The sequence below is a fragment of the Orussus abietinus genome, unplaced genomic scaffold (genome assembly GCF_000612105.2).
Source record: "Orussus abietinus isolate OABI.00-Male unplaced genomic scaffold, Oabi_2.0 scaffold1030, whole genome shotgun sequence".
NCBI classification, from domain to species: domain Eukaryota; kingdom Metazoa; phylum Arthropoda; class Insecta; order Hymenoptera; family Orussidae; genus Orussus; species Orussus abietinus.
The window spans coordinates 1-13,931 of record NW_019395172.1 but is presented as its reverse complement, the minus strand read 5'-3'; the positions used below and the strand labels follow the sequence as shown (position 1 = coordinate 13,931).

The following is a 13,931-nucleotide window of genomic DNA, read 5'->3' as shown; positions in this document are numbered from 1 at the left end:
CGAGACCCCGCGCAGACTCCGCTAGGCGCCCGCGTGGAAAAAAAAAATTGTTTGACCCCCCCCTTTTTCCTCCTCTCCCACGCATCTCCTACCAACGCTATCCTAACCTGCCTTGCTCGAATATATAAGAGCTGCTGTACGAGTATCATCCAGCCTGCCCGTCGATCGTTTCGGAATATTCGGATAATCGACTGACTCGATTCACCCTTATACCCCTGTTATCGATCCGAGATTAGGTTAGAATCGATTAGGATGGGTTACGATGAATTAATAATGGGTTACGGTGGGTTAGGAATGAGTTACCACGGGTTAGGATGAATTACCTGTCCGTTCAGGTACAGGATGTTGGGACCCGGGGAGATCGACGGAGGACATCATTTGAAAGCGAAACTTCCTTTTCCGTTTTCTGCTACGCCGCATAGTTCCCGAGTTACGCCATTCCAAAAAACCGACCAATCAGAGCGCAGGATTTTTATTTCCGCTGTATCTCCGGAACCACGGGTCGTAGAAAAAAACGGTAAAGGAAGTTTCGTCGCGGAATCCGGTCCCCTATCCATCGCGCCGGTCGCGAACCCCCCCTTCCTGAACCGACCCTGTCCGTTCGGGTACCGGAAGTCGAGACCCGGGGGGATCGACGGCGGACATCGTTTGGAAGCGAAACTTCCTTTTCCGTTTTCTCCTACACCGCGTACTTTCCGAGTTACGGCCCTCCAAATAACCGACCAATCAGAGCGCAGCATTTTTATTTCCACTGTATCTCCGAAACCACGGGTCGTAGAAAGAAATGGTAATGGAAGTTTCGCCGCGTAATCCAGTCCCCTATGCATCGCTCCCTGTGCGAACGCCCTCTCCCTGAACCAAGCCAGTCCGTTCGGGTATGCACATTCATATCATGACGGAAAGGAGACATGGGATGTTCCTACGAAGGTCTGCTTTGCATCGTACCCTGGATACGAAGGTATCTCGGCCACTTTGAATGACCACCCCTCAGGCGTTCAAAGCTCGTGGCGCCACGCGATAGGACTGACGCGCGCATACCCTAGCGGCGCACCAGCGAACTCGGCCCCCGCAGGGCGTCTCGGGCGGAAGTAACGCTTCGGCCATCTTGCGTTCACTCGCTTCGGCTGTGCTCGGCCATTTTTGTTGCGTCGACGTCAAGTGCTGCCCTTTGGAGCCTTTCTCTCTCAGTCCCGACGTTGGACACACAGTGGACGGAGCTTGTTTCGTGTCGGTATATCGTGCGGCAGGCGGCCGATACGCGTCTCCTACTCTGCGATTGAAGGTCGAAGACACCGTTCCGGCGATCACCGCGACTCGGGCCACGGGTCTTTTCCACTGGATCCATTGACCAGCCAAGAGCCTACAAGAGAGCGCTTCCAAGCAGAGCCACGAAAACTACGCACCGAGGCGGAGTAATATGAGTAATGCAGCCAACCAGAATGGATCAGGTCTAGAGCAGCAGGTACGCCGCGCGAACTCGCGATTCTCCTGCGGACGGTCGGATTTTCGACCGATGCTCGGGAACAATGGGACTCGTTCCGCCTGACCCCGTCTGACAACCGTCGAGCCTCCTACCTCCCGCCATGCGCCTCTCGTACGTCGCCTCCAAGTTTGTTCTCTTGTAGGCGGGATACCGAGATCCGGGACGGCTTCCGGAGAGTTCTGGATGGTTCGACGGGCCGCGAGGTGGCCCGACCTCGAGGCGGCCGTAGAGTCCCGCGAGACCCCGTTAGGAGGTCTAATGGCGGATCCGTTAGCGACCGATCTCGGGGCTTTGCGCGTCGGCTGTCGGAACCTCCTACTCCCTCTCGATTCTCTCTCGATTTCTCGGCCGTCGATTGTGGATTCTCGAGCGATTTCGTCCGAGTCCGCTTATTTCGATGAAGGGGCGCGACTCACGGTTTCTCGTTCCACCTGACTCTTTGCACCTGGTCGCGCGTCCCGCCGCCAAACTAGCTGCTCGGATTCTTGCCAGAAATTCGCAGGTTTTTTATCGCTTACTCTACCGTGGCCATAAGGGATTTCACAACGAGGTCCTTTCACTTCCGAAGTAGGTTGTAAATGACGATCGAGGCTCGAGATTAATGGACGTCGTATGGATCCCAAGTTTTGTGCGGTTTTACAAGTTTGACGTTACGTGTTCATTTTTTCTCCTTTCATCGTTTCAGCTAGCTGGTCTGGACTTGCAGGGCTCCCGCCAACCGAGTGGGGGTCGCTACGTGCCACCGCATTTGCGCAGTAAATCTGGAAGTAAGTACTTACTGGAAAGGTTGGCGTACGTCATGTTCGAATCGATTTCTCTGTAAAGGATGATTATCGGTCACTGTTAAATGAAGGCTTAGCGTATTTAGCAAATCGAATAAAATCATCTAAACATGGTATCGAGCCGATTGGCTTTTTGTCAAATGAGAAACATAGGTTATGATACGGGTACGACAAAAAAACTGGTTTAATATGAAACGATACGAGGAGCACCGCATCTTGCTTAACATCTGGTTTTAGATGATGCGATGTCGTCCACTTATGTATACGTATTCTTTACTGATCGTTTACCTCTCGGACTCTTAGGGCAAAGAACAAGCTTTTCAAAGTTTCGGCGTGTTCCAGAGATCATACGAGAGAAGAATGATCCTTACGTCAACGAACGGATTAGCGTCACTTAAAATTAGGTGCTCCGACGAATCTAAATAATTGTACTCGGTAAAAGTAACTACTTTCTACGGTCCAATGTTAAAACGAGAAACGTATCCTGCTCTCCGTAAGCGGTAGTACTCCAGACATACGTTACCCGATCACCGGTAATGGATAATTATTCGTCTATGAAGTAGCTAACGCGTAATTGACAAGAAATCGGTACTCGGGTGCCAAAGGTCATCGCGGTTATCCACCTTTCTAAGCTATAATTACTACTCTACCAGATGCTGCCGGACAACCAAGATATGATCCTGATCGTTCTTCCCCTGTACTCTACAATTATGAAAGCAGCCATGAAATACCATTAGAAAGTATGTACAAAACCCCGGAGACGTCCCCGTTTGTCTCTATGAGCACCCGGCGAGGAAAGACCACCGCGGAGCACAGTCGAGATCGGTCGGTTCGAAGGCGGACCAGGTCGAGTCGGGTCCTCAAAGGGCGAACGGGTTCCTTTGAGACGTAGAGGCATAAGAGAGCGTCGGCCCGCGAGAACAGACGTTAACGGCGAGTGCGTCTCGTTCCCAGGCAACGCGCCGTCCAGCGGTGAGCACCAGTCGACGCTGAACGCCCGGCCGTTCCCGGAGCGAGACCGAGGCGGTGACCGGGACAGGGACAGAGGCCGAGGCGGCGGCGGCAGCGGCGGCGGCGGCGGCGGCGGCGCCGCTCCTGCCCCGGGACCCGGGTACAGGGACGGTCGGGGCGGCCACGACGTCGACTTTGGCAACTTCGGAGGACGCAACCGGCGCAATGTCGGCCAGGAGAACGGGCGCGACTTCCGGTACCCGGGCGGCGTCGACCGACCCTTCGGCGGCGGCACGGGCAACGACCGGTGGCAGGAGCAGCCCAGAAACGACCGCTGGCAGGAGAGCAGGAGCGACGTCCGAATGGGCAGTGGCGGCGGCGGCGGCGGTGGCGGTGGCGGTGGCGGAGGCGGCGGCCGATGGAAGGACGACCGCGAGGGCGGCGGCGGCGGCGGTGGCGGCGGCGGCCGCGGCGGCCGTGGCGAGGTCGACTGGACCATTCCGACCACCAGGGACGAGAGGCTCGAGATGGAGCTCTTCGGGACAGGCAACACCGGCATCAACTTTAGCAAATACGAGGATATCCCGGTCGAGGCCACGGGCGACAACATACCACCGCACATCACATCCGTGGGTGTCGCCTTCTCGTCTGGAGTGGGCCGAGCGTCCCGGGCTCGAGACGACGCCGAGCGGAGAGGCGCCCGTCTCGAATCCGACGCTCGTCCCCGAGCCATCCTACACCGGGTACTCACGTCCAATTCTGCTTCTAGTTTGACGAGGTTAAGCTGACGGAGATCATAAAGAACAGCATCAGTTTGGCGGGATACGACAAGCCAACGCCGGTCCAGAAGTACGCGATCCCGATCATAATCGGGCGTCGCGACGTGATGGCTTGCGCCCAGACCGGGTCCGGGAAGACAGCGGCTTTCCTGGTGCCGATTCTGAACCAGATCTACGAGTGCGGTCCGCGTCCGCCCCCGATCCAGGCTAGCGCCTCCGGGAGGCGCAAGCAGTATCCCCTGGGGCTGGTGCTGGCTCCGACTAGGGAATTGGCCACGCAGATCTACGACGAGGCGCGTAAGTTCGCCTATCGCTCCCGGATGCGCCCTGCCGTTGTCTACGGGGGGTCCAACATTGGCGACCAGATGCGAGAGCTCGATCGCGGCTGTCACCTCCTCGTAGCGACGCCCGGCCGCTTGGTGGACATGCTCGGTCGCGGAAAGATTGGCTTGCAGAACTGCCGGTGAGTGTCCTGGATTGATCCCATCGATCCCGGTCATCGAGCCTGCAGAGAAGCCTGACCGATGGGCTCGATTCCGTTTCAGGTACTTGGTCCTGGACGAAGCGGATCGCATGCTCGACATGGGTTTCGAACCGCAGATCCGACGTATCGTCGAGGAGGACGCCATGCCGCCCACTGGCGAGAGGCAGACCCTCATGTTCTCCGCCACCTTCCCCAAGGAGATTCAGATGTTGGCCCGAGACTTCCTAAGCAACTACATCTTCCTAGCAGTCGGACGCGTTGGCTCCACCTCCGAGAACATCACGCAGAAGATCGTCTGGGTGGAAGATCACGACAAGCGCTCCTACCTGCTCGACCTGCTGCAAGCGAGTAACCTCTCGGAGATCTGTAAGTAAGCGCGCTTTGCTCCCGTGGGGGGTGCCCCACCTTTCGCCGTCCTTTCTAATCCTTCGGGGAACTGTTCAAAGCGAGCGACGGGTCAACCTCGGAAGCCCTGACCCTGGTGTTCGTGGAAACGAAGAAGGGCGCGGACACGCTCGAAGAGTTCCTGCACCAGATGGGCTACCCGGTGACCAGCATCCACGGAGACCGCACCCAGCGCGAGCGTGAGGACGCCTTGCGCCGCTTCCGGGCGGGCAAGGCGCCCATCCTGGTGGCCACGGCCGTGGCCGCGCGCGGCCTCGACATTCCTCACGTGAAGCACGTCATTAACTTCGACCTACCCAGCGATGTCGAGGAGTACGTCCACCGCATCGGCCGTACCGGCCGAATGGGGAACCTGGGTGAGTGCGTCTCCGCGACCGCCCCGGACCTCCTGCCGGCCCCTCTCTCACACGAGCCCTCTGCCCCCATTCAGGTCTGGCCACGTCCTTCTTCAACAACAAGAACCACAACCTGGTGCGCGACCTAGTGTCACTGCTGATCGAGGCCAACCAGGAGCTGCCGTCCTGGCTCGACAGCATGTTCGCCGAGGCTAGACACTCTGGAGGCGGCGGCCGACGACCGGGGGCTCCCAAGAGCGGTGGCGGCCGCTTCAGCGGCTTCGGGGCCAGGGACTATCGCCAGCAGCCCAGCTCCGGACCCATCCGAAGCAACGGCCCCTCCAGACCCGGAGGTTACGGAGGTGAGGGTTCGTATTCCGCAATTTGGTTTACGGCCGCGCGGAGGCGGGGTGGATCCGGAGCGGATCGGATCGGATCGGCCGCCGATCTACCGGCGATCGCTCCTGTATCGATCCATTCTGTTTTCAGGTTACGGTGGCTACGGAGGTAACACTTACAATTCCTCGTACAACACCTCGGCCAACAACGGCAGCAGCAACGGTCCCGACTGGTGGGACAAGTAGACGTTATTACCGACTCCCAACGCCACTAATTATTACTACCATTAACTACTACTCTACACGCAAATTCAATTATATGTAAGAGAGGACGCGCGAACACTCGCCCACGTTAGACAAGGATGGCGCGCGCACGTACCGCGAGGAAGAGCGAGACGAGCGAGACGAGAGGGAGAGGGAGAGGGAGAGGGAGAGGGAGTGAGAGTGAGAAGAGCGAGAGGACGCGTGTAGCCGCGCGCGCGCGCATACACACACAAGGTACCATCCGACGACTCGTCACCGGACCGACTCGTGCCGACCGACTAGGTCCGAGGTGGAGGAGCGAGGATTCTCCTGGAGAGGGCCGTGAGTCGTTATCGATCGTTGCCGCTTTCCGCGGGGGAACGAGCATCGAACTCGGTCGAGGGGAGGGCACGGTCTCTTAGGGTTTTCCTGTCGAGGCTGCAGGGCTCGTTGTGACTTTATTTAATTTAATAAATTTGTAGATGAAGTCGACGAACGTGGGACGGGGTGATGCGGCGGCGCCACTCGATTACGACCGTCCCCCTTCGGTGTCACGCCGAGGACGGCCGGGCCTCGGGCCGACGAGCTCAGTTTCTCGAGTTTTTCGCGGTCCTCCGCATGATCCCGTACGCACGCGAGTCAATGCATCAGAAGTATGTTCCGTAAAGTGTTCTTCGTTCTTTCAACTCACGATTTGTCGACTGACGGGTACGTTTCGTTAGTTTCACTTCCGTCGTCGAGTCCGCGACGACCGCCGTCTTTGATTTACTCTTCTTTCCCCCCTCGTTTTCGGAGAATCGTTAGGCCCGCTTCAGCGTTGCGATCGACGGAGAAATAAAGTCATTATCGAGTACGTTTTGCGGGTGGTTAGCTGGCTGATCTCGTTGCATCGGTCGTGTCAACCATTAGCGAGAAATTGGATCGAATGGGGGGTTGCCCTGCTTTCTTTCTTTCTTTCTTTCTTTCTCATTTCCCTTTTTTAGTTTCAAGTATAAACCAGGTTGTCGCGTTGGTACCGACCGATCGTAAAGTCAGACTACCGAAAGGGTGACCTTTTTGTTTCCGGTTCAGTGCGAAGAAATGCACTTTTGACAATTGTTAGCGTGCGTGGCAATAATCAACGTGGAATTCAATTAACGTTAGACATTGGTCGAATTAACAATTGCCGATATTGAATTTGCAATCGTTTGAGGTCGGATAGCCGAGAGCGTTAGCTTTTGGATTCTTTCATGTCGTTATTTTGTGAGGGTGACTTCCATTCGGGGAACTTCGGGTATATATAAAAAAAGGGAAGACATTAATTAATCAATCAATCAATCAATCAATCAATCGGTACTGCCAGTTAAACGAGAAATCTACTAAAATGTGGATAAAGCAACAGGGAGAACGAAATGGAATGCATGAAAATCTTTCAAGCATAAGCTGCCCTAACGATTAGGAAAAGAAATATTCTCCTCGGGGTCGGTCATAATTAACATCGACCGTATTGCCAAAATCCGTAAAACTCGAGTTGACTTAATCATGTTCCGACGAAACGAGATTTAAACGACGTCGCCAATAAAACGTGGGTAATAGAGATTACGCGGATTAAAGGGAATAGCTCGATAAGGTTCGAGGCGCGTTCGTATTGATATTTTATAACTATATTTATCATCACGCTATGTTACACATACGTCTATATATAAACCGATTAAGTAATAATCGTAAATACATAAAGTTGAAGTAACTAAAATGCAAAACATAAAGCGACTGTGATATCGAGCGATCTGGGGACACTTATTTTACGATAGTCCGCGAAGTCGGGACGGGTGGAGATTATTAGGAAAAATATTACACATGTTAAAGAAATTGGGATTTTAATTCTTCGGAAGATCGCCATTCTACGTAGATTCATGAGGTAGTTTCTACACATACGTCCTATGGACTACAACGGTTACATTATCAATTAGTTAACTGGCAGTCGAGGAATTGCGTTAATCGTTTAATTAGAGCCATTTAATTTACAATGAATAAGCTAATAATTAGGTCAACAGTGTTGAGGTTTTCGGTCCTTTTTTTATTGGTAATTCAACAGCTGTAAAAGCTGGGAAGAGAATTTATTAATAGGACATAACGTAAAATTGTATGCCGTTCGTTGGCGGATCAGTCGTTAAATATTTACGTTGAAAGGATATAAATTGTCGGGACTTAATAGTTTCACGTATATATCGCGAAATTTCAAGTTACTCGGTCGTTGTCCATCTTTGGAAGAATTGGCGGCACACACCTCTGATGTATTTTACCGAGTTAAACGAAAGGCGCCCTCTCTGCAGATAAGTACAATTTTTTCTATATTAAATGTGCATATCACGGATAAGTTCAAGTGTTCCGAGTTGCTGCAATGCAAATGATTTACGTCACGCCCTGGGCGTGAAATGAGAAAATTGTATTTATCGTTTACGGCAGAACTTGAAATCTAAACGGGAATATTCTCTGTAAGCGTATTAAATACCGGGAGGAAGGAGGATTCAGGGCTACTGTGACCGCAGTCGCGATAGAGAGAAATTACAGCGACGGATCGTTACGGTCTATGCACAAATGATTAGGAAGAAACAACGAAAGCAAACCTGTGTTGAGAATATTTCAATAGGAAGTTCGAATGCCAACGCGTCGAGTTGAAACGATGCACGGGCGGTGCGGAATCGTGCAAGATAGTTGCATCGATGATACAACGACGTTTGCCGAGGTGTCGCGTTAGGTGTAGAGTATACGCGACTATACGGAATCGGTTGTTGGTCATTGGTCAGGTCGTAACGTTGGGGTAAAGTATCGAAATAACGAAGCATGGGGAGTAGGCCGGAGAATTTCGAAAAAGTGTAGATCGTCGAAAGGCTATTTCTTCCGAGGAGCTGCGTCTGGTTCTCTGAATTACATTGGTTACAGCAACGACTTCGCCTTACAATAGACGCAACTGTCGGTGGGAAAAGGCTCGAACATTGAGTGGAGTTTGTCCGTTAATTTGACAAACAAGTGATTCGGGCCGATTTCCGCAGTTGCGAGTTAGGCGTGGTCCTTGAACAAATTGCCAGTTATTAAACAAAAAGTCGCCGGTAGATAAAATGCGAAACACGTCCACAGAGCGAGGAAGGAAGGGAGGGAGGGAGGAAGGAAAGAACAGAAAAATGAGATGCACGATGGAGGGTTCCTTGTCGAAATCAGGTTGAACGATTAAACGAAACGTCCCTTTTGAGAAGTGCGTCGACGGTCGCGTAAAGTAACGGAGATGTAAAGTCACCCTTTGAACCGATTGGATTTTCGTCGTCGTTATCTGTAGGCAAATTTAGTACCATTTAACCAAAGGTCCATCCGTTTCTCTATGGTTACGTCGTAGGCCTCGATTAGATCCGAGTCGATTCGTTCGTAGGCTCGGCTGAGCGACGATGGAATCCTAAGGATGACGATTTAGACTGGACGAACGCGGTCGATTCTTTCGGTTAGCGAAAAACCCTGCATATTTACATACGGCACACGGGAACGAGGAGAAGCTGCGACAGCGAATCTCGATTCACTGGCGGAAATTTTAACGATAAATCAAAACAAAAGGAGACGTACCGACGATGAGGTACCTCGGAGGACGACGAGACAGTGATAACTAACTGCATTTACGGTTAAGTGAAACCTACGTATAGCGATTATCGCGTGTCATAGGTCATTGCGTAGAGACGCGTCCGTACGGAGATTGAGTTAGTTGGCACGGAAAGCTCCCACTTTTCCTTCAGGATCTTCTTTCACCATGGAAGCCCTATTTTTCGCGAAAGGTCACGTCGGAGTGACCGTCGGAGTGACCGTCGGAGTGCCGAAGAGACGACGCTGTCGATTCGTAGAATTTATTATCATTACGACGCGATTAACGCGCCGTGAAGCGGTCTCGTGCCGACTCGGCGATCTGTACGTTTCTAGTATTACGCAAACAGTGGCTGGAGAAGTCTAGAAAATGAATCGTATAAATAAAGGTGGAAGAAAGAAAACAACAGCAGTTCTCTGTGTCTGGGGTGTGTTTCTCGACATTTCGTATTCACGATTTACGAGAGCATTATGTCTTAATACTTCCTCGGAAATTGCTGCTTCGAGAACGTCTGGAATAATTAGAAACACTTGCCTTTAGTACGATGGGTTTCGGACCGCAACGTATTTCGAGTTGTCATTCTGCTCGGGGAACCGGCGCCCTTTTCAATTTACCGCACTTCGAGTTATCCTTGCTCGGTATGGGGTCGATTCTGTATTTTCGATGAGAGTGCTCGTTTCTCGCCTCGTCATCTCGCGTGAGCCTATTTACCCGATTCCACATCTGCCGAGTGAAAACGTGAAATTTGTACGGAATCGACTCCCTCGAGCTCCCTCCAGTCCAATTCGGACAAGGTTCGGAGAGGTTAAGATAGGCTCGCACAGCCTCGCCGTTGGCTGCAACTAATAAGCGAAGAGGATTTTTCGTCACCGCGGCGCTTCGGCAGCATCCAACTGCATCCAACGGTGTTGGATTTCGGCATATTCTTATGTCCATGAATTTCGGCCGAGTAGGAGCGACATGGAGCGACAGCAAATACAAACTAGAGGGTGGGGAAAAGGTTGATGCTGATCGGACCAATCACGGAAGACCACGATCGCAATGGCGGCGTGGCTCGTTCGTTTCGCAGTTTGGGAGATAGACTGGTGACCCACAAGGTGCGTGAGGTTCTTCTGGAGACTGTCAAATCGGCCGGATTGAATTTCGGAGACGCGTATGTACAGCCATGTATCGTTGCGGACTGCTGCTAGTCCTGCTGGATTTTTCTTTCAACGGTAAGTGTTCCTAACCTTTTCTTAGGTTATCGCCCTCCGACCGAATTGTAATGCAGTAACCGCGTTTTCTTCCTCGTAGTTGCAGTGAGCATCTCTCAACCGGAAATCGACCGGCACTTGGAACTAGGAAGAGAATATCTGGCGAGAGGACAGTTTCAGGATGCTCTGTCTCAATATCACGCCGCTCTTGGTAAATTCGGTTCCACTTATCGACGTTATCATCGGCTTGTTATTCACTTGCATAGATTGCTGCTCTGAATTTCATGCTTCGTTTAAACGCTAGGTTATCCTAGTTATAGAGTATGTGTTTTGCAGAGGGTGACCCGAACGATTATCTGACGTATTACAAGAGAAGCACCATATATTTAGCTCTTGGAAAATCTAAAATGGCCCTTCTCGATCTGGATAAGGTTCTGGAGTTGAAGTCGGATTTTATGGTAGCGAGGTTACAGCGTGGGAACATTTTATTAAAACAGGCCGAGTTCGAGGCAGCCAAAATAGATCTTCTTGACTCGGTAGGTTACGCGTTATGGATATAAAATGATGCGATCCGTGCGCAAAGTATACGGGATTAAACTAGTTGGTTTCTTTTAGTTAGCGGTGGATCCAAACAATGAGGATGCCTTGAATACCCTTTATACGATCGAACCATTACAAATGGATGTCGAATCTGCAGAAATGTTAGTTCATAGACAAGATTACCTTGCCGCAGTGCAACTTCTGAACAAAATTATCGAAGCTTGCCCATGGGCTCCGTATCTTAGAGAACTCAGGGCAGAAAGTCACGCCGCTCTAGGTCAGCATCAAAATGCTGTGTCCGATATTCGATTGACCACGAAATTACTCGTAGACAATACCGAAGGCTTTTACAAGTTAGCATCCATGTTATATAACCTCGGAGAGGTCAAAGAATCTTTGAAGTAAGCGCGTAACATCACACGTAACATGTCCTACGCTCTAGGGACGTAACTAAAAGTTTTCCCGTTATGTTTCATTTTACAGAGAGATAAGGGAATGTTTAAAATTGGATCCAGAGCACAAGGAGTGCTTTCCATTTTATAAAAAAATTAAGAAAGTTGCCAAGTGTCTAGAGGATGCTGAGATCGCAGAGGAACTGAAGCAGCACGAAGACTGCATCGATGCGGCTCAGCGAATTCTGAAAGCCGAGCCCCACATGCTGATGGTACGTCTGCCTGCGTTGCAGTACCTTTGCAAATGCTACGCTGCAAATGGTAAGACGACCGAAGCCATCGGTAGCTGTCAAGATGCATTGAACATACGCCATGATCCGGAAACACTTTGCAACGCCGCAGAGGCATATCTTTCCGGGGACATGTTCGACGATGGTAAGTCGTTGCATTTTTGTGAATCCGATTCCAAAAGAAAAATGATTAATAACTCGTGCGTCCGTTCTGTCTCAATTAGCGATACGGGAGTTCAAGAGAGCATTAGATGTAGATCCTGATTTCCATCGGGCAAAGGAGGGTCTTCAGAAGGCTCAACAGCGACAGAAAATTTCTGAGACGCGCGACTACTACAAGATCCTGGACGTGCCGCGAACGGCGTCCAAACGCGACATCATCAAGGCTTACAGAAAAGCCGCACAGCGATGGCATCCCGATAACTTCCAGGAAGGCGACGAGAAGAAACGCGCCCAGAAAAAGTTCATTGACATCGCGGCCGCGAAGGAGGTCCTCACCGACGAGGAGAAGAGAGCCAAGTTCGACAGAGGCGAAGACCCCCTGGACCCCGAGTCAGGGAAACATCCACACGGGTTCAATCCCTTCCAGGAGTTCCATCAGTTCCACGGATCGCCCTTCCAGTTCAAATTCCATTTTAACTAGACCGTATGCACTGGTTGACCAAAGTAAGCATCCAGCGATCCGCGCGTCGTCGAAGAGGCTCGTTGCGCCTCGACTTTGCACGAAACTCGAAAAGCCTCCTACGAGTGGTCTCGTGTCTCAGGAAGCAAACGGAGTCGATCGCGTACGCGAAAACGCGGTGTAACCGAATATGGGAAAGATAACGAGGTCTATGCCAGGGTTGGTTCGGTCTTCAATTCACTCGCACGAACGCGGGAACGCGTGCGCGTGGACGCGCCCACGAGAACGGTCTACGTTCTTTGCTTGACTTTGCTTGACGCGTCAACTCAGAATGTACCACGGTCATGTCCTTTGACACCGACCAGTCTGATAGTGCGTTTAGTGCGTTCGCTGGCAAAGATACTCATTATATTTTTTGTATTTAACGTCTTCGTACTTTCTGAGTGTACACGATGCCGGATCGGGCTACGCGTGTAGCAGTTGCGCTCAAACTTGTTCGTTCCGCTGCACTTTGCAGCAACAGTGCTAGTCGAAGCGGGTTCAAGACGATTGCAGGTTTCGTTGAGAGGATTTCGATTGCAGGTTTCGTGATCGTCGACACGGACTAGAATATCATCGATTTCGACCCGATGACAGTGGGAGGAACAGGTGCGCGCTTCTTTCAGAGTCGAACCGCGCAGTTTCTCTCGCAATTTTCACGCACGATAACGCAGGGCTGCCAGTCAGCGCTCTTCGACTAATTCGAGCGATGATAAATCAGTCCGCGCGAAAGATTTATAAACTTAATTGCCATTAGTACGTTTACACATGCTTCACATCGATTTTTTAACTACTGGTGTTAAACGTCATACAACAGCGGATAACGCAAAACCGACTCCAGTCTGTGTAGCAGCGGTGCGCAGACAGAAATCTTCGCGAGCACGATGAAACTTATTTCACCCCACACGGGTAATACTACTACTACTACCACCACCACTACTGCTGCTGCTGCTGCTGCTGCTGCTATTTTCAAGGTTATAAAACTGGTGCAAGATGGCACGTGTAAATGAACTTATAGATTTTAGAAGAAATACCGAATTTACGATACGCGTACGTTACGTCTGCTCTTATCGTAATTTCAGAACATGTGTAAATACCGTAACATCCAATAATTGTTTCAAAATATATTTGAATATAATTTATACAAACACCAAATAAAAATTTTAAATAACCATTCCTTTTCGGCAGAGATGAGTTGGGAGATTGCTCACGGGCAGGGTCGCGTGATTGTGGGGATCCCTTGGGGGCAAAAAACGGTGAAAGCTAAAGTACGAAACCAGAGGGCAGCACAGAATGCGATCGCACGATCCTGCCCCTGAGCAATCTCCCAACTCATCTCTGATTTAACAGATAAACCCAGAGATGAGTTGGGAGATTGCTCACGGGCAGGATCGTGCGATTGCATCCTGTGCTGCCCTCTGGTTTCGTACGTTAGCTTTCACCGTTTTTTG

General features: G+C 51.3%; 2 protein-coding genes across 3 annotated transcripts; both read left to right on the top strand.

Annotated features, from left to right (window-relative positions):
- The first annotated feature begins 1,120 nt into the window (after positions 1-1,120).
- Positions 1,121-6,467, top strand: LOC105696913 (ATP-dependent RNA helicase bel). 2 transcript variants are annotated; one of them, XM_012419748.1, is made up of 9 exons: positions 1,121-1,462; positions 2,169-2,250; positions 2,919-3,005; positions 3,220-3,845; positions 3,986-4,458; positions 4,541-4,845; positions 4,926-5,240; positions 5,315-5,581; positions 5,709-6,467. In XM_012419748.1, the coding sequence occupies exons 1-9, from the start codon at positions 1,418-1,420 to the stop codon at positions 5,801-5,803; spliced, it is 2,295 nt and encodes a 764-aa protein (XP_012275171.1). In that variant the 5' UTR covers positions 1,121-1,417; the 3' UTR covers positions 5,804-6,467. The 2 variants fall into 2 exon arrangements, with proteins under 2 accessions (XP_012275171.1, XP_012275170.1); XM_012419747.1 differs by having other exon boundaries at positions 5,315-5,587.
- Positions 6,468-9,893: 3,426 nt separating this feature from the next.
- LOC105696914 (dnaJ homolog subfamily C member 3) lies at positions 9,894-13,628 on the top strand. Its single transcript, XM_012419750.2, has 6 exons — positions 9,894-10,618; positions 10,698-10,808; positions 10,934-11,133; positions 11,213-11,538; positions 11,621-11,964; positions 12,044-13,628. The coding sequence occupies exons 1-6, from the start codon at positions 10,570-10,572 to the stop codon at positions 12,460-12,462; spliced, it is 1,449 nt and encodes a 482-aa protein (XP_012275173.1). The 5' UTR covers positions 9,894-10,569; the 3' UTR covers positions 12,463-13,628.
- The last annotated feature ends 303 nt before the right edge of the window (positions 13,629-13,931 follow it).

Excerpts from the sequence above, each read along its gene's own strand:
- LOC105696913 (XM_012419747.1), top strand. The coding sequence starts at position 1,418 with ATGAGTAATGCAGCCAACCAGAATGGATCAGGTCTAGAGCAGCAG. Across the intron at positions 1,463-2,168 it reads GATCAGGTCTAGAGCAGCAG|CTAGCTGGTCTGGACTTGCA; the intron begins GTACGCCGCGCG and ends TCATCGTTTCAG. Across the intron at positions 5,241-5,314 it reads CGGCCGAATGGGGAACCTGG|GTCTGGCCACGTCCTTCTTC; the intron begins GTGAGTGCGTCT and ends GCCCCCATTCAG.
- LOC105696914 (XM_012419750.2), top strand. The coding sequence starts at position 10,570 with ATGTATCGTTGCGGACTGCTGCTAGTCCTGCTGGATTTTTCTTTCAAC. Across the intron at positions 10,809-10,933 it reads TCAATATCACGCCGCTCTTG|AGGGTGACCCGAACGATTAT; the intron begins GTAAATTCGGTT and ends TGTGTTTTGCAG. Across the intron at positions 11,965-12,043 it reads CGGGGACATGTTCGACGATG|CGATACGGGAGTTCAAGAGA; the intron begins GTAAGTCGTTGC and ends TGTCTCAATTAG.